General features: G+C 43.7%; 1 protein-coding gene across 1 annotated transcript in view; it reads left to right on the plus strand.

Moving 5' to 3' along the window:
- Positions 1-26177, plus strand: part of CDYL2 (chromodomain Y like 2) — an 89577-nt gene that overhangs the window by 59431 nt on the left and 3969 nt on the right. The window contains exons 3-6 of the mRNA XM_063141223.1: positions 16376-16593; positions 19525-19697; positions 21301-21511; positions 24609-24752. Coding sequence (XP_062997293.1) covers positions 16376-16593; positions 19525-19697; positions 21301-21511; positions 24609-24752 — 746 coding nt within the window. The remainder of the gene's footprint in view (positions 1-16375; positions 16594-19524; positions 19698-21300; positions 21512-24608; positions 24753-26177) is intronic.

Consider the following 26177-nt stretch of genomic DNA (forward strand, 5'->3'; position numbering starts at 1 on the left):
ACTATGAAAGTGGTATGAAAGCAGTATATGGTCTGTGTCATGGGTCCCAACAGTTGTCAGTGCACTTCAATACCGCTATAAAGCAATAGTGTGGCTCCTGCCTTTTATATAACGCTTTCATACCACTTTCATAGTGGAATATCTGCTTGGTGTAGATGAGCCCATAGTCTCAGGAAAGAGGCTATGGAATTGCAACCTAAGTACAGAAAGAAATAAAGAAATAAATTAACCCAAGTACAGAAATGCAGGAGAATGCGCACAGGCCATTATCCTTTCCACTTCACTCACATCTCGGCCCAGCCTCGCTCTCACAAAAGCTAAGTAGGAAGCAAAATCTAAATGCTCATGACTGATAGGTCAAAGCAAAGTTTGATCGTTACTGGGCAGACAAGAACCGTTTGTTTTCATCAGGTGAAAATGAATTGCCTGTGTGGTAGGTAGAGGGTAAATATTCCTGTTTGAGAAATGATCAGGCTGATTCTTCATTTGGATAGAAAAGCCAATTTTAACTCAATATATGGCAGGTTTAAAACTGATTTAGTTAACTGTCTGATTAACATGCTTATACCCAGATTATTTAGTGTATTTACACTTTTTGAAAGAACAGATTTAAATTTTAAAGAACCTCATCAGGGGTTTTATCCACCATTCTACACCGTCTTTCTGTCTGAATTAACTCCATTGCCTTACTTGGCCCAGCTCCATCACCGCATAAAGACAGAACAGCAGTCCTGCCCGTCATGTATCATGGCACATGTGACTTTAGTCAGAGAAACAGAAACCAAAAACTCAGAACTGTCAAGAAGCAGAAGCTGGTAGCTAAGCTGTACAGGGCCATTTTCACAACATAAAAAACTAATAGGTATGCCCACATTTGATTGCATTTCCTACCAATGTGTGTCAATACAACAACAATACTTTTTTTTTTGTATGGTTTTTAAATTTTGTATACTTTTTAATGTTTACTGTTTAAACTTTTGTGAACTGCCCAGAGAGCTTCGGCTGTGGGGCGGTATATAAATGTAATAAATAAATAAATAAATAAATAAATTGTATAACAAAAGCCATTACAAAGAAACAGGACACATAGAAACAAACTTCTTACTGGGGGACAGATTGAAAGATGGCCCAGTTTGCCTTCAAAGCAGCAATTTTAAAGAGAGAAATTTGCAATAAGCAGATCTATTGTTGTTTATTCGTTCAGTCGCTTCCGACTCTTCGTGACTTCATGGACCAGCCCAAGCCAGAGCTTTCTGTCGGCCGTTGCCACCCCTAGCTCCCCCAAGGTCATGTCTGTCACCTCCAGAATATCATCCATCCATCTTGCCCTTGGTCGGCCCCTCTTCCTTTTGCCTTCCACTTTCCCTAGCATCAGCCTCTTCTCCATGGTATCCTGTCTTCTCATTATGTGGCCAAAGTACTTCAGTTTTGCCTTTAATACCATTCCCTTGAGTGAGCAGTCTGGCTTTATTTCCTGGAGTATGGACTGGTTTGATCTTCTTGCAGTCCAAGGCGCTCTCACCACAGTTCAAAAGCATCTATCTTCCTTCACTCAGCTTTCCTTATGGTCCAGCTCTCGCAGCCATAGGTTACTACGGGGAATACCATTGCTTTAACTATGCGGACCTTTGTTGTCAGTGTGGTGTCTCTGCTCTTAACTATTTTATCAAGATTTGTCATTGCTCTCCTCCCAAGAAGTAAACATCTTCTGATTTCCTGGTTGCAGTCAGCGTCTGCAGTAATCTTTGCGCCCAGAAATACAAAGTCTGTCACTGCCTCCACGTTTTCTCCCTCTATTTGCCAGTTATCAATCAAGCTGGTTACCATAATCTTGGTTTTTTTGAGGTTTAACTGCAACCCGGCTTTTGCACTTTCTTCTTTCACCCTTGTCACAAGGCTCCTCAGCTCCTCCTCGCTTTCAGCCATCAGTGTGGTGTCATCTGCATATCTGAGATTGTTAATGTTTCTTCCTGCGATTTTAACTCCAGCCTTGGATTCGTCAAGCCCAGCACGTCGCATGATGTGTTCTGCATACAAGTTGAATAGGTAAGGTGAGAGTGTACAACCCTGACGAACTCCTTTCCCAATCTTAAACCAGTCCGTTGTTCCGTGGTCTGTTCTTACCGTTGCTACTTGTTCGTTATACAGATTCCTCAGGAGGCGGACAAGATGACTTGGTATCCCCATTCCACCAAGAACTTGCCACAGTTTGTTATGATCCACACAGTCAAAGGCTTTAGAATAGTCAATAAAACAGAAATAGATGTTTTTCTGGAACTCCCTGGCTTTCTCCATTATCCAGCGGATATTGGCAATTTGGTCTCTAGTTCCTCTGCCTTTTCTAAACCCAGCTTGTACATCTGGCAATTCTCACTCCATGAATTGCTGGAGTCTACCTTGCAGGATCTTGAGCATTACCTTGCTGGCATGTGAAATAAGTGTCACTGTCCGATAGTTTGAACATTCTTTAGTGTTTCCCTTTTTGGGTATGGGGATATAATTTGATTTTTTCCAGTCTGATGGCCATTCTTGTATTTTCCAAATTTGCTGGCATATGGCATTCATCACCTTGACAGCATCGTCTTGCAGTATTTTAAACAGTTCAGCTGGGATACCGTCGTCTCCTGCTGCCTTGTCATTAGCAATGCTTCTTAAGGCTCATTCAACCTCACTCTTCAGGATCTCTGGCTCTAACTCACTGACCACACTGTCTGAGGTATCCTCGATGTTATTATCCTTCCTATACAGATCTTCCGTATATTCTTGCCACCTTTTCTTGATCTCTTCTGTTTCTGTTAGGTCCTTGCCATCTTTGTTTTTGATCATACCCATTTTTGCCTGGAATTTACCTCCGATGTTTCTAATTTTCTGGAAGAGGTCTCTTGTCCTTCCTATTCTATTGTCTTCTTCCACTTCCGCGCATTGCTTGTTTAAATATAATTCCTTATCTCTTCTGGATAACCTCTGGAATTCTGCATTTAATTGGGCATATCTCCCCCTATCGCTGTTGCCTTTTGCTTTCCTTCTTTCTTGGGCTACTTCTAGTGTCTCAGCAGACAGCCATCTTGCCTTCTTGGTTTTCTTTTTCTTTGGGACGTTTTTTGTTGCCACCTCTTGGACAATGTTGCGAACTTCTGTCCATAGTTCTTCCGGGACCCTATCTACTAAATCTAGTCCCTTAAATCTATTCTTCACTTCCACTGCATATTCATTAGGAATATTAGTGAGCTCATATCTAACTGATCTGTGGGTCTTCCCTATTCTCTTTAGTTTGATTCTAAATTGTGCAATAAGAAGTTCGTGATCTGAACTACAGTTAGCTCCAGGTCTTGTTTTTGCCGTCTGTATAGATGTCCTCCACCTTTGGCTGCAAAGGATGTAGTCAATCTGATTTCAATGTCAGCCATCTGGTGAAGTCCATGTAAAAAGCCGTCTTTTAGGTTGTTGGAAGAGAGTGTTTGTTATGCACAGTGAGTTGTCCTGGCAAAATTCTATCAGCCTATGTCCCGCTTCATTTTGTTCTCCTAGACCATGCTTACCTGCAATTGCAGATGTCATTTCACTACCCACCTTGGCATTCCAGTCTCCTGTAACGAAAATAACATCTCTTTTTGGTGTATTATCCAGTAGGTGCTGCAGATCCTCATAGAACTGATCTACTTCTACTTCTTCAGCATCTGTGGTTGGGGCATATATTTGGATTACTGTGATGTTAAATGGCTTACCCTGAATTCGAATTGAGATCATTCTATCATTTTTTGGATTGTATCCAAGCACTGCTTTAGCCACTTTATTATTAATTATGAATGCTACTCCATTTCTTCTGTGATCCTCTTGTCCACAGTAGTAGATCTGGTGGTGATCTGATGTGAAGTGGCCCATTCCAGTCCATTTCAGTTCACTGACACCCAATATATCTATATTTAATCTTGACATCTCACCAATAACCACATCCAATTTGCCCTGGCTCATAGATCTTACATTCCAGGTTCCTATGGTGTGTTGATCTTTAGAACATCGGATTCGTCGCTCACCACCAGCACCGTCGGCCGCTAGCCGTCCTTTCGGCTTTGAGCTAGCTGCGTCATCACATCTGGGGCTAGTTGAACTTATCCTCTGTTCCTCCCCAGTAGCATTTTGACCATCTTCCGACCTGGGGGTCCCATCTTCCAATGGTATACCGACATACCTCTGGTTGTACTGATCCATTTAGTTTTAAACCATTACAGTTGGATTTTTTTTACATTATTTTAAACTGATGTGTATTTTACTTTTGTTTCTATGTGTCCTGTTTCTTTGTAATGGCTTTTACTATAAAAATAAATTTGTATTGTATTAAAAAAAAATGTGTGTGAGTATGACAGCTGTTAATTAATTTTGATCAGTCTGTAAGTGCAGGTTTAGCATATTTATGATGAGATTTAATTGTAGCTATGTTGTTGCTTTTTCAAATGAGAGAGAAATTCAGTATTTTATTTATGGGTTTTTTTTAAAAAAAAATCCAATTTTAATTTTAAATGAATAAAATAAAAAACAATTTAAGTATCAAAACAAATTTATTTAAACATCATCTGTTTTTTATTCATCCTGCAGTGAAATGGCCCCTTCCTTCCAGACTCTACCCCTGCCCTACAGCCTTTGTGAAATTGGAGTACCCCCAGATACTCCATGGGGTTATCTAGGGTGACCATATGAAAAGGAGGACAGGGCTCCTGTATCTTTAACAGTTGTATTGAAAAGGAAATTTCAGCAGGTGTCCTTTGTATATATGGGGAACCTGGTGAAATTCCCTCTTCATCACAACAGTTAAAGCTGCAAGTGCCCTGCCCTCTTTTAAATCTGGTCACTCTAGTATAGCTCCTGCACCTTTAACTGTTGTGATGGAGAGGGAATTTCACCAGGTTCTCCATATATACAAAGGACACCTGCTGAAATTCCCTTTTCTATGCAACTGTTAAAGATAGAGGAGCCCTGTCCTCCTTTTTATATGGTCACCCTAGATAACCCCATGGAGTGTCTGGGGGTACTCCAATTTCACAAAGGCTGTAGGGCAGGGGTAAAGATTCTCGACTGCAGTTGAGGCTTTTGCAACTTTGAGCCATTAGCTTTCTCCTTTTCTTAAGCTCTGCATTAGGAAAAGGCTGCACCCGTTGAGTTTCTTCTTTTCTGCACAGCTGTTAATATAGGGTAGAAGGAATGGAAGGTGACCCTGATCTTCTGCAGCCAACTGTTGAACAGTAGCTGATGGCCAATGCAGTCAAACTAGAACAAGAAACTAATTCATGCTGCAAGCTTAGCTCTCCAGGCACTTTGCTATCAGCCAGCAGATGTCAAAAGCTTCCCCGGGTGTCTCCCGGCCCACGTTGGCCAAGCCCTTGATAACATACAGAACATCTATTGAGGTATCTCCTACTCTGACTCGCAATGGTATTCTGTCATCTTCCATTGACATAGGCTGTCTTTTGTTATCACATTGCTGTCTGCTTCTTTTGTGATACTGTAATTGAGAGTGATTGTTTTGTCAAGTTCCTTGACAGCATTTTTTTTTTAAAAAAAAAACTGCCAATCCATTAAGTTGTCCTTTTCTCTCTCTCTCTCCAGTGATCTAATTGTCTGCACCATTTCCTAAAGAATGCTTGTTTTATTTCACGATACCCTCTTCCACTCTCGTACCTTCGTAGACCCAGGGACAATCCTTAATTGCACTACTACGGTAGTTTCTCTCCCAAGGAAATCCCTGTTTGCGCCGATTGCTTTCCGAAATGCTGGCAAAATACCATTTTGCCACATGTTAACTTTGCGAGACTGTGCTTTGTAGTTGAACAAATGGTCGCTGTTTTTTCTAGGTACCCCACAGAGGGGCTAGGGACTCCAGGAAACGGCAGTGAACATGGAAGGTTTTTTAAATTTGGATTTTCTTTTATAAAATGCTGTGCTCAGTGCTTTTTGAGTGGAAAGGAGTTATAGGGGGAGTCTATACCAGCCACTTATTGCAGGGCTGTACCTCAGTCACCTGCTCCCATGGTAATCTTGGGTCCACCTCTCAATCAATCAATATGTTTATTGCTCAATCCACAGATCATTGCAACACATACAAACATGACATTTTGCTATACTATACACGATAAAAATTACATATGGTTAAAAATTACAGAGCTATCAAAAACGTAACATGCATTACTAAAAGGGTAGTAAGATAGGAGCACAGCGGACACACAGAAACCTTTAATTGCTTCTCAATGACATTTCATTTATATCTCTGAATCTTTATAACAACACACACCAATAGTATCTAAAAACTTTGCTCTACATCTATTAGCTTTCACTGCAAATAGTGCAACCCTTTGTATCACATATGGGTTGGTTGAATATAATAAATAACTCAGTTTTTCCTTAGCACCCCAGTATTTCACTTCCTTTAAAAAAGGCTCTAAATAACTTTTCCTTATATCTATATATAAGGGGCAGTCAAATACATAGTGTGCTATGTCCTCTGGAACTGGCTCTCCACAAACACATAACCTGTCTTCTACTGGTATGCCGTGGAATCTCCCCCATTTCTTCACAGTATCCATTTGTTCAAACCTTAAACGTGTAAGGGCTTTCCGGGGGTCCACCTCTCAGTTATACCAGAATATCCCTGCCTGCTTTTTGTCATGTTTTTTCCGGCTCTCTTGCGTCCATTCCAAAGAACATGTGCGGTGTGCCCCCCTCCTTTATGAGGTCGTTGTTGTTCGCCGCGTGTTCTGGTGTCATCGAACAGCCAATCAGCTCTGAGGGGCATGTACATGGGTACTGGAGGTGTGCTGGAGTAGACCTGTCTGCTATTTTCGCCACATGTTTTGGATGGAATGGGAGGTGACACGTCTGTCGCAAGTTGTTCTCAATGGCTCCAAGTGTCTTTCCAAGCACCAGAGAGAATGGAACAAAACAGCGTCCGTTTTCTCCTCCCATAACCTGGTAAATCTCATCGGGCCTGTTCAAGCAACAAACTAAGCCATGGCTAGGCTGCTAATCCTTTTGCAGCAAACGCTTAGTGAGTGTCCTTAAACCATGGTCATGTAGCCACCATGGTTAGGGATGGTTTGCACAACATGCTAAGTCATGGTTCACATGACAGACTATGCCATAATGTTTAGCTCAAATGCTTAACCACCATGGCTTAGCGTGTCGTCTGAACAGTGTCGTCCTATTATGGCACTTGGTCATGTTGTGAAGTTCAGGAGGCCGTGTGATTCAGGCTGCCATCAGATTACGTGGATTAAATTTTGACGCATAAAACAGCAAAATGCACACGGCACAGTATCCCATTACATGCCAGCTCATGTTGTCCGTAGCCTCTCCTTTTCACTTCTCACAAATGCGGCAATGGATCTCCCGTGGACTAACCGTAGTTTGAATTCCCATCCTTTTGCGCTCGCGCTTTGCTTTGCTTGGGAGACTGCTGTGAGGTTAACAGCCTCTTTTGTCACCTCTTCAGCTCGCTCGCTGGGCGCTCTCTTTGAGCAAACGAGGAAAAAACAAATAATGGTAACCTGATTGATGAAAGGGGTTGTGTTGTGTTAGATTTCCCAAAGGATTAATCTCTTGCCCTCTTCCATTACCATCTGTACCTTCAACAGCTGTTGCTTATTCCTCAATAGCATGTAGATTAGCAGCCCACTAAGCCCAAATCAGCCTTCATCTTCACCAAATTCACTAGCATGTGATCTTTCTTTCAGCATCCTCCAGACTTCGCTGTAGTTGAGCCAACTTGGATCTCCTTCAGAACTAATTCCATTACCCTCCCAAGTCCTACTCATTGGGGCTGCCTGTCACCGGATTAAGGAAGTGTTATTGAATTATTTGTGTGTGTTTTAGCTGACCAATTAATCAATTAAATTTGCATTTGAAAACACAAATAGTTACACTTCCTTGAAAAACAAGCAAACCATACTTCTGTTGTATTTAAATTAGGGATGTGCTCCACTTCTAATCGGACCGGCGAATTAGAAGCGGAGCGGGGTGCTTCGCCTCCCCTTAAGGCAGAGGCGAAGAGGATTGGGGGGCCGGCGGAGCGTAGCAAAGAGGATCGAGGTGAAGGCGGATCCTTCGCCTCGATCCGGAGCTCCGCCGGAAAGGTAAGTGGGGTTTACCGGGCCCTGCCGCTGTCGTTGTCGCCCATGCGGCAACAGCGGCAGGGCCCGGTAAACGCCCCCTCCTCTCCCTTACCTGCCTCCATCCGTGGTCCATCGGCTTCTTCAATTGAGCCTGCGGTTCAATCAGGAAGTCTAGGCCGCACTTGCGGCCCAGACTTCCTGGCTGAACCGCAGGCTCAATTGAAGAAGCCGACGGACCGCGGACGGAGGCAGGTAAGGCCCCCCTCCCCCTTGGTCCCTTACCGGGCCCTGCCGCCGTTGCCACACGGGCGGCAACAGCAGCAGGGCCCGGTAAACCCCCCTGCCCTCCTCTCCCGGCCTTACCTGGCACCACTCCCCTCCACTGCGGAGCTCCGATTCGGAGCCGGAGCTCCGTGGCGAAGAGGAGCGGAGTATGAGCGGGGCGGAGCGGAGCAGGCCGATCCGAAATTTTCGGATCGGCCCGCGGGGTGGAGCGGGGGTTCCGTGCACACCCCTAATTTAAATGCCTTTTGTCACAGATAGGTTTGCCTTCGGGTCAAAACATACCAGACTTTAAACATGTGTCTAGCAACTATGGGTAGTGTCCAAGGTTAGTCCTAGTCAGAGTAGATGCATTGCAATTGATGGGACTTTCACCATCATTCATTTTTATTTCTTGCTTGGGCCTCGTGTGGCGCAGAGTGGTAAGCGGCAGTTACTGCAGCTGAAACTCTCCCCACGGCTTGAGTTCGATCCCAGCAGAAGCTGGTTCTCGGGCAGCCGGCTCAGGTCGACTCAGCCTTTCAGCCTTCCATCCTTCCGAGGTCGATAAAATGAGTACCCAGCTAGCTGGGGTAAAGGTAACCACGACTGGGGAAGGCAATGGCAAACCACCCCCCTACAAAGTCTGCCAAGAAAACGTCAGCGAAGGAGTCATTAATGACTCAAGTGCTTGCACGAGAGGTTCCTTTCCTTTCTTTTTTTTTCCTGGGCCATAGGCCATTTGCATACAAAACTTAAGTCCCATTCATTTCAATGGGTCTGTTATAAATAGGACTAACACTGGACACAACCACATGTCTTTTTTTCATTTTTAGTCTGGAGTGAATGCACATGCACACACACTGATTTGGATTGGGACCCTAGTGTGTTAAGTAAGGAGCCTTTTCAGATCCTCATTGGGCTGCTTTGGGGAGGGTGTTACCCCCTTGGTGTGTGTGTTTTCCTCAAATAGCTTTTCTACATTTGAAAACCAGGGTTTTCCCCGCCAACATGATGTTATCTCCCTGTTTCTTAACGGTCCTTTTTTGTGCCCAGTCCTATTGGCACTCACCATTTGAGTGTGCTCTTAGAGGGAATTATTATTATTTGACAGTTGGTCCAAAGTATTCCCGTAATGAAAAGGATATTCCCGGAGTGAATTGTTTTAACTGGTGTACCAGAGTAAGACGCACAAAGGCCCTTTGCCCATGAGTGAGACCCTTCTCATTGTCAAAACATGTCAAGTAATCGTCGAAGCAGTGGAAGCTGGTGACTCCGATGTCAGTGCAGTCGGTGAATCTGCTCCAGGTTTCAGTCAGAACTCTAAAGGAGCTAGCCAAGGGGTGGACGCAACCTGGGTAGCTCCTTTAGAGTTTTGACTGAAATTCATCACCCCACTGACATGGGAACCACCAGCCTCTACTGCTTCGAACAGTAATAAATTTCCGTTTTAAAGCAGCAGTCCTTGACTGAGGTCAGGGGTCTTCTTATAATTAATCCATGTAAGCCCCTTGGGAGCCTTTTTTGGTTCGAAGGTAAAAATGCTGTAAATAAATATGGTAGGTATCCTCTTGTGCAGAGATATCAGATGCACAAATGGACTGCTTGCACTACTTCACACCTGTGATCATTTATACAAGAAGTTCTGCTAGGTTTTGAATAATCCTTGTGGAGAAAGGCAAGTATATTATTGACTTGGACTTCACCAAAGACTCCTGAGCAAACTGAGCAATCATGGAATAAGAGCAAAGGCCCTCTTATGGTTCAATAACTGCTTAAAGAACAAAAACCAAAGAGTAGGAATAAATGGAGGGACGTAAACAGTGGGGTCCCACAAGGATCTGCATTGGGACCAATGCTTTTCAACTTCTTAGATCTGAAATTAGGAGTGAAGAGTCAGGTGGCTAAGTTTGCTGAAGCCCCCCTCCTCCCTTCCCCACTTACCTGGCTCTGCTGCCGTCACCGCACAGACTGTGGCGGTGGTGGACAGGGGAGCCAGGTAAGCTCCCCTCCCCCACTTACCTGGGTCCAGAGCTTTGGAACGGTCCGAATTGCTTTGGACCATTCTGAACCACTCCAGACCTCCCCCGATCTAATCCAGAACCGGACTTCGGAGGTCCGGATCGGCCCGCTCCACTTCGGATTCGGGGATCCAAAACGGAGCGGAGCACACCCCTACTATCAGATGCAGTTTGCTGATGTACATCAATTGTTGGGGAACATGGGCTGGATGTTGCACTCATGTCCTGCTTGTGGGAATCCTATTGGCACCTGGTTGGCTACTGTGTGAAAAGAATGCTGGATGAGATGGACCTTGGTCTGATCCAGTATGGCTCTTCTTTTGATCTTATGTATATCCCTGTTTCCTCCATGCAGAGGTTTGCGCACGTATGTATGTATGTGTGCGCACATGCTCATAAGATCTCATTTTAGAAATAATTACTGAGTAATTCAGCCAAGCAAGTTGAAGTACTCATCACTTCTGCCATTTAATCTACCTGAGCTTCCCTTATTTGTCAGTGCTCTAATGAAGACAAGACAATTGTTGGAACACATATATTGTTTGACCATTAGGATATGATTCAACACTGACATTCTGTCTTCTATCATCCAGTACTGCTCTGTGGCTACATTTTCTCATCAAGGCTAGATTTCAAATGTCATTTCACCTACACATGAACTGCCAATTTCCTTCTTTGGCACTGCACACACACACACACACGCCACACACCCTTAGCTAGGGAAATATTAATTTAAGCCAGGCTGCGAGTAGATACTGCCAGCAGTTGTGCATTATCATTTTCACAACCCTGGGGCAACTCTTTCCAGCTGCTACAGTCGCTGTAATTGCTGTGGCAGCGTCCCTGAACCACCTGCTTCACACTATCCTGTTCCCCCATACATACCATCATAGGTGCACAACTGGACAAGGAGGAATAATGGCTTCTTAAAGGTAAGAGGAACTGCTCTTGTCAGCAAGCCCTTAGAGAACGACTCGTGGACTCTAACTCAGTGGCTTTCAACCTGTGTTTTGTAAGGAGTTACATTGGGAGTTCCAAGGGATCATGGGAAATGGAAATGGCTTCTTGTTTGCAGATGGAGTCCCATTTGGGTGCAGCTCTGCTCTGGGATTTCCTCTACCTCTTATCAAGTGTCTGGCTGTTGTACCCTAGACAATTGCAGGGCGGCTTATTTTTCTCAAACAAGCCATCTTGAGAACCTATGGGTTGTTGTTGGGTTGTTCAGGGTGGTTAACAAGCCACACTGCATGGTTAACAAGCCAACTTGCCGAAAAGGCCTGGGTTCAGACAGCAAGTTAAGACGTGGTTCAATAAACAACCCACACTCAGCAATCGCCCCACCCATCCATACCAAATCAGATCATTGGTTCATCTAGCTCAGTATTGCCTGCTCTGACTGGCTATAGCTCTTCAGACTTTCAAACAGATGCCTTTCCCAGCTTTACATGAAGATGCCACTGGATTGAACCCAACACCTTTTGCAAACAAGGCATGCGCTTTACAAGCTGCTGGTTCTAACCTATAAAGCCTTACAAGGCTCAGGAACACAGTACCTGACAGAACGGCTTTCCCAACATATATGAACCTACCTATATACTACGTTCAACATCTAAGGTCTTTCTCCGGGTGCCTCCTCCGAGGGAGGCCCGGAAGACGGCAACAAGGGAGAGGGCCTTCTCTGTAGTGGCCCCACAATTATGGAATGATCTCCCCATCAAGGCCCACCTGGCGCCAACATTACTATTTTTTTGGTGCCAGGTTAAAACTTTTCTCTTTCCTCAGGCATTTAGCAATATGTGATGAGCTTCATTGATCCTGGATCTGTTTTAATAGTTGGTTTTAAATTTGTTGTTGTTGTTAGATGTATGTTTGTATGTACGTTGCATGTTTTTGTGATTTTAAATTTTGTATATTGTTTTTAATTCTTTTAATCTTATGTAAAGTGCCCCGAGAGACACGGCTATGGGGCGGTATAGAAATTTAGATGATGATGATGATGATGATGATGATGATGATAATAACTGAGTGACAATCTTCCACTTGTTCTGCTTTATTACATAGTTGGTTTAAGCATGGAGTGAACTCACAGTATCCAAACTGTAATTTGTCAGATTACATAAATGACACTACATGCACCAATAAATCACATATTACTATTATCCCACATTACGCTTTTTGGAAGGAAGGGGGGGGAGAGAATAATGAAATCTCATTAAGAACTTCAAATGGGCTCTTCTAATCTGAGGAACTAATTTAAGGGGTTTTCTATATGATTAATAATCACCATCCATAATCATTATTTCACAAACTATCTCTAGTAGGGCTCCATTAAATTTGATGCAGATTTGACTCCAGAGAAAAATTAATTAAAGTGCTTGCTGCAAGAATAAAACAATACAAATATACAGTATAAAAGTTGCTGCTCTGACAATATTAGATATTTAAAATAACTTCTTAATGTATTAATAAACATAATAATGAAAGAGGCAGTGGGTGCAATATATATGATGAATGGATTGGATCCAACAGCCACATTTGGAGTAGACCTATTGAAATCAATGAAACTTCAGTCACAATTAATTCAATCCCCATTGAATCCAATGGGTCTACTGCAATTAAGTCTAGATTTGATTAATTATGGATCCGACCCATTATATCTGGAGTATAATGTTTATAGAGGCCATTATGTCTGGAGTAAAATGTTTATAGAGGCTGTCCAGTCACAAATTATGTAGACATTTTTCTTCCAACAGCCTAAGAGCACATAATCCATGCCCCAGTGATATCAACTGAAAAATGTCTACTGTTTTTGTGTGCTGCCAAAGCATGGCTGGCTGGGGCATGCTGGGAGTTGTAGGACTTTTCCTGTCCAAACATACATAGGATTGTGCCATGATTTATCTTAAATTCCCATGGCAGTCCACCAGTTCTTTAACTTAGCAAATATGAATCCAATCTATGAAATGCAGATCTAGGTTCCATTTGTTTTGATTCTGATTGAAATTACACTCAACTGTCCGGAGCCAAGAAGCGGCATGTTTCATTACAGTTCAGATATAAGGACCAACAATGAAGTCCAGATTTAATATTTATTCATTTATTTCATATCACGCCAGTCCTTCTACAACTTCATTGGCTGCCAGTCCAGGTCCGGGCCCGATTCAAAGTGCTGATACTAACATTCAAAGCCCTAAACGGCTTGGGGCCAGGTTATCTGAAGGAACGCCTCCTCCCATATGTACCTGCCCGGACCCTAAGGTCATCTTCAGGGGTCCTTCTCCGTGAGCCCCTGCCAAAGGAAGTGAGGCAGGTGGCTACTAGGAGGAGGGCTTTCTCCGCTGTGGCACCCTGGCTGTGGAACGAGCTCCTCAGAGAGGTTCACTTGGCACTTACATTGTTTTCCTTCCGTTGCCATCTGAAGATCTTTTTATTTTCTCAGTATTTTAACACCTAATTTAACTTAAATTTAAACTTTGCTGTTTTAATCTCATATTTTAACCTATATCAATTTTTGCTGTGGTTTTATCCTGGTTGTGCTTTTTATATTGTATTTTGTATTTGTGTTTTTAAATTGTTGGTTGTTTTTATGTTCTTCGTGGTTTTAATTTTTGTGAACCGCCCAGAGAGCTTCGGCTATTGGGCAGAATAAAAATGTAATAAATAAATAAATAAATAAATAAAATAATAAATTTAACATATTTGCATCCTACCGTTTAGCGTAAAAAATCTCACAATGCAGCTTATAGCAATCAAAGAATTCAAACCTAAGAATAAAAGCAGTTGATGACCAATCAAAACAACAGCAACTAAAACATGATAACCAAACAAAGCCATTAATAAAAAGCTGAGAATAATAATTTGGGAAGTTTTTAAAAGCGGTTTAAAAACCACCAGTGACGGGGCCATACACACCTCTTGGGGAAGGGAATTCCAGAGATATGTGGCCACTACTGAAAAAGACCTTCTGTCCCTGATTTTGGATGGACAGCTAATCTGTTTCTTGTGCACGTCAGTTTGGCATATATTCATTCATCATTTCCATTACCACATTTATGCGTGTGTTGTTTTTAGGGGGGGAGGGAATCCACGTGAAAATTCGTATTTAAATATATACTTTCAAGTGTATGTTTAACAAAAAATAGATTTCTTAATGTATTTTATCCTATAGTTGTCAGGCATGCACACAACAGTAGGATGCATTTCTATATTATTTTATCCTACAATCTAGATTTTGATACATTTTACTAGTCAAGAACTGCATTGCAATTCAGAAAAGTGTGAAATCCAAGTGATAGCTCTGTTGCTATCCACACATTGATTCAAGAGGTGGGGATCAGGTTGGTTTGCTTTGAAATGCAGACCAAACAAAACCCTCCGCCGTCCCTATCATTTACCAATCTAGTGAAACTTAGTGGCTGGCCAGAAAGCAGTGTCTCTGAGGCTGATCTCCAGTTTGGGGCAACTTCATATACAGCAGGAGTGGCCTACAACTCAGCTAGGATTGTTGTTACTCCTTAGGAACACCACAACGGTCACATCTTGTTGAAGTCTCTTCTCCCTTTATCATATTTATTCATTTATCAACAAGTAATTTAAAACATACAGGCATGTGACTGTCAGGGAAAAGAAATGGTGACTATATCTGATACATAAAAGCCAATGGCAACCTCTACATTGAGGGTGGACAACTTGTGGCTCTCCCGATGTTTTGGCCTACAACTCCCATCAATCCTAGCTGAGTTGTAGGCCACTCCTGCTGTATATGAAGTTGCCCCAGACTGGAGATCAGCCTCAGAGACTCTGCGTTCTGGCCAGCCACTAATGCCGTAACTAGACCTAAGGTTTATCCCAGGATTGTCCTGGGGTCAAACCTGTTCATCTAAGTGCCACACCAGGCATCCAGTGCTCAGGCAGGGACGAACCCGGGATGATCCTGGGATAAACCTTAGGTCTAGCTATGGCCTAAGTTTCACTAGATTGGTAACTGAATAGTGTTGTAAAAAAAGCATATCATCATTTTCAGCTCTTTTATTCTGCATGGATGATATTTGTTGCCAGTTGGGTATTTAACATGGAATCCTAGCTTCAGTTCCATAGATTCCATGCATCTGTTCCAGCAGACAAATCTGGTACTTAGATCCACCACACTTCCACCATCACCAAGCCATCTCCACCGACAGCCATCCACCAGCCATAATGGTGAAGCTAGAGCTAGCTCCAGCATAGAATATCATCCCATATCCCTATTGCTAAAAATAATACATCCATTAAATGTGTGGCTCTTGACATCTCCAAGTTCCCAGCATTTTTTGGCTTGAGTGAACATGGAAAGCCTTTAATACAACATGTTAATCCAAAAGTTTTTTTTGTGAACTCAATAAAGATTTATATCTCAGCTTTCCAGTGCTTACACACCATTCCAGGCACCTTAAAACAATTAAAGACAATTGTGAAATGAAATAACATTCTGTGACAAAGCTTTATTGTTCCAACCCATTGTTACAACAAGCACAATAAAAGCAATACCAACAAATCATACATATAAGGTCAGAAATTTTGCTATATACATTTGAGCTTCAAGAGCGAAGTTGACCAACGCCAATATGACAGTCTTGTTGTTGCATGTATTCTTTTTGAATCAGACCAGCTGGACTTTGCCTCAAAAAACCAATCTAAATATTTAGAATGAATTTGAGAATAGATAGGGCAGCAGAACAAATAGTGAGGGGAACCCTCCACTTTGTCACTACGGCAAGGACAGAGTCTCGAGGCATAAGGGATTTGATTCAAACAACAATATGATGAAGCAGAGGCAAGTTCAGCAGATAAATAAAAAATATATATGGCAAAACACAAGAAGAGAAGGGGCAAAATAAGTATCGTGAGACAAAGAATTCCCTAAATTGGTAACGATCACTGAGAAGGCTGTTTACTTCTTTTGGGGGTTATAGAGATAATGATGCGTGTTCCCTTTGACTCTTTGCATTCTGAAAGGTTCTTCTCTGGCGAATGGAAGCCTGAATCTCCATAGCACTGTGAAAAGGAAGCTGGAAGGGGAAAAAGATTACGTCTTTGATAAGAGACTCAGGTACAGCGTGCGTCAAAACGAGAGCAACTGTCGGTTCAGAGACATTGTTGTACGCAAAGAAGATGGATTCACGCACATCCTCCTGTCCAGTCAGACCTCAGATAACAATGCACTGACTCCAGAGGTATGCAGGCGAACATCAAAGCAAAAAGAAAAAAGAAACCTTCCTGAAAATTGGGACAAAATCCAGTCTTAATCTATGCTTAAGATTTCTCCCTCTCCACCTGTGAAGGAGCTATCTCTAAGTTTATTGCTAATGCCCACAACAGTTTAAATGAAGATTAGAATCATAGGCTCTAGATGTGGAATCTATTTACAAGTTTTGTTGGGTTTCTCAGAGCTTGGTCCTAGGTGACATTGAATTACAAGGGTGGTATTATTATTGTTGTTGTTGTTGTTGTTGTTGTTGTCATGTTATTTTTCCTTTCTTTTTTCCTCCTGAATTTACCCCTCAGTGGTAGAATCATAGAATCATAGATTAATAGAGTTGGAAGGGGCCTATAAGGCCGTTGAGTCCAACGAATGCAGGAATCCACCTTAAAGATCCAGATGGCTGTCCAGCTGCCTCTTGAATGCCTCTAATGTGGGAGAGCCCACACTAGGTCTTCAGAGTTACTATATCTTGGAATATTTTGGTCTTTCACTCATTCTCCAGGATGAGATAATTCTGAAGAACTTACCACCTGAGAGAACAATTAGTAGAAAAGTATACCCCAGTAAAATGATGCATTAAAAGTCACCTCAGACACAGTCTGCGCTGCTGGTATGACCAGTTTCCCTGTGTTCATGTCCGCAGATGACTTGTGGAGACTGAGAGTGATCATAAGTCGGGGGCGAAGCCTGGTGTGAGAAGAGGATGGTGCTTGCCAGTCAGGAAAGAGGCTGGATGTCAGGGCTGGAGGCGGGCTTTAGTGGGCCCTTGGAAGAAAGCCACTGATGCCTCCACCAGTCTTGCCACCAGGCACTCCCCCAGATGTACTTACTCAGCACAGTGCAATACCTCCAGTCCACAGTGGGCTGGCGCCATCTTGCATTCCGTCAAACGCAATGCCCACTGTTGACTTCTTGAAGGCACAGCCATAGCACAATGTCCATAAGGCTTTGTTCCCTTGAGGCAGTAGCTTATGCCATTTCATCTTCAATTAATTAAGATGCCTCAGGACCTGATGATTGCATTTCAGTTCCCTGCGTGTATGAAAAAAAACAAAGCAGAACTAATCATTCACCTGGCATCTCTGCGTTGTGTGTGCTAGGCACAAGATGCATCTATTTCCTATACAAACATTTCAGAGACCCCAGTAGGGAAAGAGGTAAGACTTGGAGATGGAGGATTCTTGTTACTCACACTCATGTTTTAAGACAGAATCCCCGAAAATGGAAACGGAGACAAAAAAATGGGCAATGATTTCGCAGGGACAGACACCAGAGGCTAAGGACTCCCCAGGATAAGCGGGGAAAGTTGAGGGGGGAGAGCTGTTAATGCCGTCTTCCCAAACTGGTGCCTTCCAGATTCATTGAGGAACAACTCCCAGCATGCCCCAGTCAACCACAGGAGTTGAAGTCCGACACATCTGGATGACACCCATTTGGGGAAGGCTGTGCTAATGGAATGAGAAGACTACTGCTTTACTAGACTAATAGGACTAAGCCTGTAACATTTTATGGGTATTTTATGAATTATTTTTAAATTTACAGGAAATCAAGATAGTCATTATTTCATCTCCCCTGAGGATTTCAGTGCTGTCTTCCTGGTAGAATTTTAAAGTTTCCCAACCACACAGCTGTACTCCTGGAATTGGCAGCCCGTCTGAGTCACAGAAAACTACATTTCCCCCAATACTCTTTAAGACCAATGAAGGTGTTCTTCTCAAGTGTTTATAACTGGGGGAGGGGAGGGGATGCCACTTAGGTCCGTAGTCTCCATCACATCCCCACGCCTCGCCCCAACACTCTCCACACATTGAGGCTGAACCTCTGCAGCGAGGAGCCTGCTGCTGTTCTCTTCAAACCCTGCCTCACTGACAGAATTTCACAGGAAGTCCAAACATAACTCTCCCATGTTTTCCCACTGCTTCTTCCATTTTTTTCTTACAAGAAGAGAGAGAGAGAGAGAGAGAGAGAGAGAGAGAGAGAGAGAGAGAGAGAGAGAGAGAAGAGGTGTCCATCGCTGGGAAATCCAGTTCTTTTTCAACTCAACGAAGTTCTGCAACGTTTACAACTCGATTTGCATTTGCGAGTCAAGCTGCGAGCTTTTCCCCTGAACTCTGGCGCCTGTTTTGCGCATTTTCTTTTCACAGGTTCTACAAGTTGCGCAAATTTCTGTGCAAATTGTGCAAATTTCTGAGCAGTGTGCTCAAATTACTGGGCAATGTGCACGAATTATGGCCTAATTTGCACAAATTGCACAGAAATTTGCTCAAATTGCTCAGAAATTTGCTCAAATAGTAGAACCTGCGGGGGGAAATGTGCAAAATGCCAGGAAAATCCTCAAACTGGCCCAATTCAGGCACCACAGTGGGAACCAGAATGAAGTCGGGGGGGGGTAAGAAAACCTGCCAAATTCCACCCTCCAAATGATTTTCTTTGATATCCCTACTTGAGGAAAAGGGGCAATACTTGCACAATGCCTTTTGACTAGTAGCAATAAGAGCCCACTGTTTGGACACACCTTCACTCAGATGCCAAGGTAAAAAGCTTCTCTGGAAGAAAGACAGGAATGTGCAATTTCAGGTATGGAATTGGGAAGACTTAGCAGGCCCAGAAACAATCCAGGGTGGCCTTAAAGTCGAGTCTTCTTTATTTCTATAGCAATAGCTGTTGCCTTTGCTGTAGGAAAGCATCTTATTAAAAATTGATATATTGAGTAAATATGTTGATATGTGCAGTTTTGAGAAGAACATCAAGGGTGCAAAGGCCCAAAGTGGATACAGAAGTTCTATAAGTTGACTTGAAGTTGCTGAAAACCATGAGACTATTCTTTTGGTGATTTATTTTCAACCGGTGATCGCCCTACTTCTATACCTCAAAGAACTGCATTCGTTTCGGTTCTCCGCAGATCATGAAGGAGGTCCGGAGAGCGCTGTGCAATGCATCAGCTGATGACAGTAAACTCCTGCTCCTCAGCGCGGTGGGCAGCGTCTTCTGCAGTGGCCTAGATTACTCCTATTTAATCGGCAGGTTATCCAGTGACAGAAGAAAGGAGAGCACGAGGATTGCAGAAGCTATAAGGTGACTTGGGCTTCCTGTAGTCACTCAGTGAGGAAATGCACTGTGCAGGGGTAGAGGGGGGTAAGATTTTATTTAAATCCAAGGTTGTTTGTTTTTTATTGGGCCAAACACCCAGGGCACTCCCAGGAATGCTGTAGGGCTTTTCTCTGTCTAAACATGCACAGGATTATTGACTCCTAAACGTTGCTTATTTATTTACAAGAGATGCTGCCCTGCACTTTTGGTTCCATCAACCAAACAAGGTGAAGGGCACAACCCTACTGAGATGGCCGTAAGCCTCCGAACTCAGAGGTTTATGGCCAACCAATGAGCGGGAGCTGCAAGGCAATCTTTGCCTCCACATTCCTCCCACTCTGCATTTGGGGTGGACGGGGCTTTTCACCCATCTAGCTAGGGAGCCTCTGAGCAGGGGGAGGAAGGAGGCGGAGAAGGCCTGGGGGTACAGCATAAGCTGGCCTCCCCCTTCCCTTCCCCACCCACCCATCAGCATGCCCCCTTTCTCTCTTCTCCGAGATTGCTTCTTGCATGGTTCTCTCCACACCAGCTGTGAGGGGACGGGGAGCTCAGATTCTTGTCTCCAAGGTCCCCGACCACCGTTCCAGGAATCAACTATCCTATGGCCCACCCAGACTCTGGGAGCCATGGAAATGCTCCCTAAAAGTTTTGTTTAATGTGCCAGCCACTATAAACATGGATTTGCACATGGAATGAGTGGACCACACATAAGTTCATAGCCAAATAAGTAGCCAACATTTTACTAGGGTGCAATCCTATATGCACTTATCTGGGAGTAAGCCCCATTACTTCTGAGTAGACATGCATAGGTTGCACTGTAAAGGATCTACAATGGGATCAACTAAAATTACCTCATCTCCATGATAGAGATACCATGGTTTGCAAATGAGCCTCTGTGTTACCCTGTGCTGGGGACAAAAGAAAAGGCTATATTCAGCTTGTTTGTTTTATGAGCTTCACTTTTTTTTTTTTGAGCTTCACTCATTGTCACAGACAGTGATGGGCGGGATGGACTTGGATCTCATTCATCAAGGCAAAAGTTCTGCCTTAAGGGCACGATCCTATCGGGATGCCTGTCGGCCTCTGAACTCAGAGACTGATAGACACCCTATGCAGAGTGGGAGAAGCACAAGGGCGCTTTTCGCCTCTGCACTCCTCTCACTCCGCATTTTTGTTAGGTGGGCTTTTTCGCCCATCTAGCTAGGGCTCTGCAGAACAGGAGGGAAGGAGGCTGAGGAGGCCAGAGGATTCTTCATAAGCTGCCTCCTCTGTCCCCTCCCCACCCACAGAACCGCCCCCTTCCCTCCTCTCTGAGGTCATCTTTGTGAGGTTCTCTCCATGCCGGCTGCGAGGGGTCAGCTCGGACTCCTGGGTCCGAGGTCGGAGCACTGCCTCCAACCTTGGATTCAGAAATCCAAACTATCCCATGGCCCCCCAGATGCTGTCCAGGGGGCATAGGATTGCTCACTAAAAGTCTGCTCAGAATGACAGGGCCAGCCATTGAAAATACTCTCTTTATATTCCCATAGGATCTTTGCCATTTCAGAATGGGATTCATAACAGTCTTCCTCCTTCTCTTCCATTTTAGGGATTTTGTAAAAGCATTTATTCAGTTTAAGAAGCCAATCGTGGTTGCAATCAACGGTCCCGCTCTGGGTTTGGGGGCTTCGATTTTACCGCTCTGTGATATCGTGTGGGCAAGCGAAAAGGCCTGGTTTCAGACACCCTATGCAACCATTCGGCTCACTCCAGCTGGCTGTTCATCTTACACCTTTCCACAGATATTGGGTGTCGCTCTGGTAAGATTGCTTCCTGAATGGTGTTTTTTTTGTTCTGTGGTGCGGGGAGGCCCAATCCAGATCAATCCTTGGTTCCAAATGTGAGAAGCTTCTTCTGCTCCAGAAGGACCATTTCTGCCTTTGCAGAAGAACATTGCACGACAGAAGTGAACTGAAATCCGAATATCTTCTCTTTGCATCGCCCTTGCTCAATTGTTTATACGAGACCGTTTGATTTCCCCCCCCCCCTCTGAGTTCAATACCTTTCTGGTACAAATCCCTTACATGTGCACAAATCACTGGGGTACACGCATTTTAATAGTGATTAAAATATTTCCAACCTGCCCTATATCAATAGATCTCAGGGCAGCGTGAAATAATTAAAACAATTCACCATAAAATCACAACAATATAAAATCGGCATTCATAACTCAAACAAGCAAATCAAAGACACCAAGGCCTAATCTACACCAGACTTTTATTCCGAAATAATATTGAGGTCGTCCCTACCGCGATGCATGACATTCACTTACTCCCACAGTGATCTAGAGACAACCCCTCAGTTATTCAGGAATATCCCTGAGTCCTTTTGTCAGTGTTTTTCTAGCTCTCTCGCTACGATCCCGAAGTCTGGCTGGTGTGCCCCCCCTTCCCGAAGCTGTTGTTGTTCGGTGCGAGCTCCCAGTTCAGCGAAGAGCCAACCCACTGTCAGGGCCATGTCCAGCGGTTTCAGACATGTGCCAGAATGGGCAGCCGCCATTTTCAGCACATTTTTAATTGGCTATCAGCATGTTTTGGTGCCAACCATGGGTATTTTTTTTTAACACAACCATATCAATGCGCAGGAGCGCATCTTTGACACAGTACCTATCCCACCCCCTTGCCTTTCTGTGTATTTGCGCTGGTACACATCTCGGACAAGGCGTACGGTGGAGGCCCTTAGATGCTGAACATGCCGAGAGAGGTGCTCAATCAGGTATTGAGGCCCCAAGCCATTTAGGACTTTAAACATCATCACTAACACCTTGCACATAGACCGATAGTATATTGGCTGCCAGTGCAGCACCTTTAAAAGTGGTATTATGTAAGCAGTTCCCTGCAGAAATCTACTGAAAGCACTCAGAACAGCCGCTTGCAAGACTGGCCACTTTTAAGCCCCAGACCCTGAGCTCAAAGCAAACCCTAATGACTGAAGTTTATGCAGTTCCCCATTGGGAAACAAGCTTTGCTTTGTACTGGGCCTTCGGGATTTAAAATGGGTCGCTGCGTGCAGCCCTACCAGTGGGGTCAGAGGGAATTTTAGAAAGAAACCCCACACGTGAAAAGGTGTTCTCAAGAGCATCAGCTAAACGGCTTCACGTATTAGCTGGCTTCCTCTGTTTCTCCGGTGGTAGGAGAGCAGGTAAGCGAGCTCACGTTCCACAGGAAGTGTGCATAGGATTGCAGCCTGGGGCACCCTTGAGCTGGACTTTTGTTATTTCTGGTGCTTTAAGCTGCGTTGTGAAGCATGTGATGATTACGTTATGATGCTTTTAGGATTGGGTTTTTACTCTGTAATTTTTCACCTTGTGGGGAAGGGACAAAAAAAATTAAAAAAAAATGCTGCACACCCAGTCATTCGAGGGACTAATGTAGAAAATTATCAATCTCTGGGAGCAAAAGAAGTGAGTCCCCCTGTTTTTAGTATTACATGAGGAACTGTGTGCTGGGTATTTCCTCTTTATTAAAATGGTTTCTACAAGAAGTATCTATAGAAGCCAGGGGATGGTGCCAGTCTCTCCCCTTGTCCAAAGGGTATGTAAACGTACCAAACAAACGCAAATCACACAGTTTTGTATCCCTAGTGGGACGAAGGAAAAATATAAGGAGACAAGAGAAGAAAGGACTGAGGCTTTGAACTCTTTACCCGATTGTACAGCAGAAATAAAAGGATTAGAGGGAGAACGGGAAACACCCATTATGGAGCCGCTGCCTAAAGGCCTTGCTCAAGAGCACCTAAGGTTCGAAAATTGGACCCTGCCAAATCCAACACATTCCCCTGAGCTCGCTGAGTTAGAAGACCTAGAGTCAAAGGAAATAAATGAGTCAATGAAAGAGCAAATGGAGAAGTTAAAAATTGAAAGGAAATCAATGGCTTTAGAGGGGAAAATAAATAAGTTGGTTGCTGCACAAGAACAGATAAGAAAAGAAAGCCTAACAATAGAAGGTGGGCTTTATATAATAATGAGAGAGATAGAATTAATTAAAAATTTCATATCTGAATGCAACAATCTTCTAACCACCATTGTGGGAACGTACATAAAAACAGACCCTAAACTAGAAGATGTGGGTTTAGGGAAAGTCTGTAATAAAAACTTAGCACCGAAAAGTAACTCCACATTGAGGAAGGGTGAGAAACAGAAGAAAGTAGAAAAGAAGAAAAATGTAGTTCAAGTAAAGAAACGTAAAAATAAAAAGACCCCAAAGATACAACGTTATAATAAAAAGGGTCTTGAAAGGTTATGCAAACTACTGGTCTCTCCACCAAGTAACAAAATGAAGATAAAGACCAAGAAGCAAACTAAACAGGGATCATCATCAATGGAATCAAACAATACTAAGGACGAATCTCTCTCGAAAGAGGCAGCTGTTTCGCCTCTAGTTACTGCCCAAACACAAGTCGAGGCATCAGAACAATTGGACCCATGGGGCAGCGTACGTATGCAATCTAAACAAAAATCAGAGAACTCCCCAAATAATAAAAAGTGGTCGTTAGTATTAAACCGCCAAAAATTGGTGATGTTAAATTATCCTAAACCTACTGGTCTTCTTACACAAACTGAACGCAAACTACATCTTCTAGAAATTCTGAATGTGCACACCCAGTCTGCACGCACATATCCAGTGGAGCAAGGAAATGAACCGACTGAGCTGGCAAGCACACACGTGACCTGGTCACCGCCTTCTCCACCACAGTGAGAGACTGGCATTGTATTTCTGCTTCAATTATAGCCGTTGCTTCTAAATTTGCATCTGCACATATGAATTGGCCTACTCCAGTTTTATGCAAATCGGTGTCCTCTTTTGTCCTCATGCTGCGTAAGTGGCCACCCTGCTCAAACGTGTTTGGTCATTGCAGGCAAACGAAATGTTGTTCTGCGGAAGGAAGCTCACGGCACAAGAAGCCTGCAGCCGAGGACTCGTCTCCCAAGTCTTCTGGCCGACAACCTTCGGGCAAGAAGTGATGCTGAGGGTGAAAGAAATGGCATCCTGCAGTGCAGTGGTAAGAAACGTCAGAGGGTTGACATGGGGTATTGTCGTGTTTCTCCAAGACACTGCCTTATTGGTAGACAATAAAGAGGTCTGCCATGTAATCCACAAAGCTTTATTCAGGCAATAAATGTCTCGTCCCACCTGAAGAGAGTCCAACCTCTGTGAACTTCCCTCTAGGCAAAACTATGCAAACTAAGTGAGACAATTGTCCTTTCAAGAAGAACAGAAAGCCCTTTTCCCATAGTGCTTTAACTTCAGAGAGACTGGTTCTGGAGAAGCTGTTGGTGAGAGGCTAGCCAGACCAACCTTCCTTTAGCTCCACCTGTTTTAGTCTGCAGCTTACTCTAGGAATCAGCTAGCTTTTCAGTGCCCTCCCCCTAGGAAAAATACTGATTTCTCACAGACTGTGTGCTGTTACGGTTTACAGAGATAAAGTTTGGCAAAAGTTCATTCCCAGCTGGTGAAGAGCCCATGAGAGTCACCTCACCCACTCCCGTTATAGGCTGGTATGTTTCTGGCACGTCTCTTCTGATTCTGATTGATCGCCTGAAACTCCTTCCCCCAGCCTAAGGGGAACAGGCCATGACAAGTATTGGCTAAACTAGGAAACCCAATAATTCAAATCTCACCTCTTCAAGGACCTTATGAGATATGACCTTAGGCAAGTCTCTCTCTCTCTCTCTCTCTCTTCCACCCTCCACATCACACAGGGATAATAACACTGGCCTACCATAAAGGGTTGATGTTGTGATGTATTATAAGAAGGTAATAGATGTGACGTGTCTTGAAGATTATAAAAGTTCTTATAACTTATGGAGGAAGGGCTTTTTGAGATGAGATTCATAGAATCATAGAATAGTAGAGTTGGAAGGGGCCTAAAAGGCCATCGAGTCCAACCCCCTGCTCAATGCAGGAATCCACCCTACAGCATACTTGACAGATGGTTGTCCAGCTGCCTCTTGAATGGGGTTAGGCCTCATCTTGAGAATTGCATCTAGTTCTGGGCACCACACTTCGAAAAGAATGCAGACAAGCTGGAGAGAGTTTAGAGGAGGGCAACAAGGATGATCAGGGGTCTGGAAACAAAGCCCCATGAAGAGAGACTGAAAGAACTGGGCATGTTTAGCCTTGAGAAGAGAAGGCTGAGAGGAGACATGATAGTTCTCTTCAAATACTTGAAAGGTTGTCACACAGAGGAGGGCCAGGATCTCTTCTCGATCATCCCAGAATGCAGGACACCGAATTATGGGTTCAAGTTACAGGAAGCCAGATTCCAGCTGGACATCAGGAAAAACTTCCTGACTGTTAGAGCAGTACGACAATGGAACCAGTTACCTCTGGAGATTGTGGGCTCTCCCACACTAGAGGCCTTCAAGAGGCAGCTGGACAGCCATCTGTCAGGGATGCTTTAAGGTGGATTCCTGCATTGAGCAAG

The sequence above is a fragment of the Elgaria multicarinata genome, chromosome 14 (assembly GCF_023053635.1).
Source record: "Elgaria multicarinata webbii isolate HBS135686 ecotype San Diego chromosome 14, rElgMul1.1.pri, whole genome shotgun sequence".
NCBI classification, from domain to species: Eukaryota; Metazoa; Chordata; class Lepidosauria; order Squamata; family Anguidae; genus Elgaria; species Elgaria multicarinata.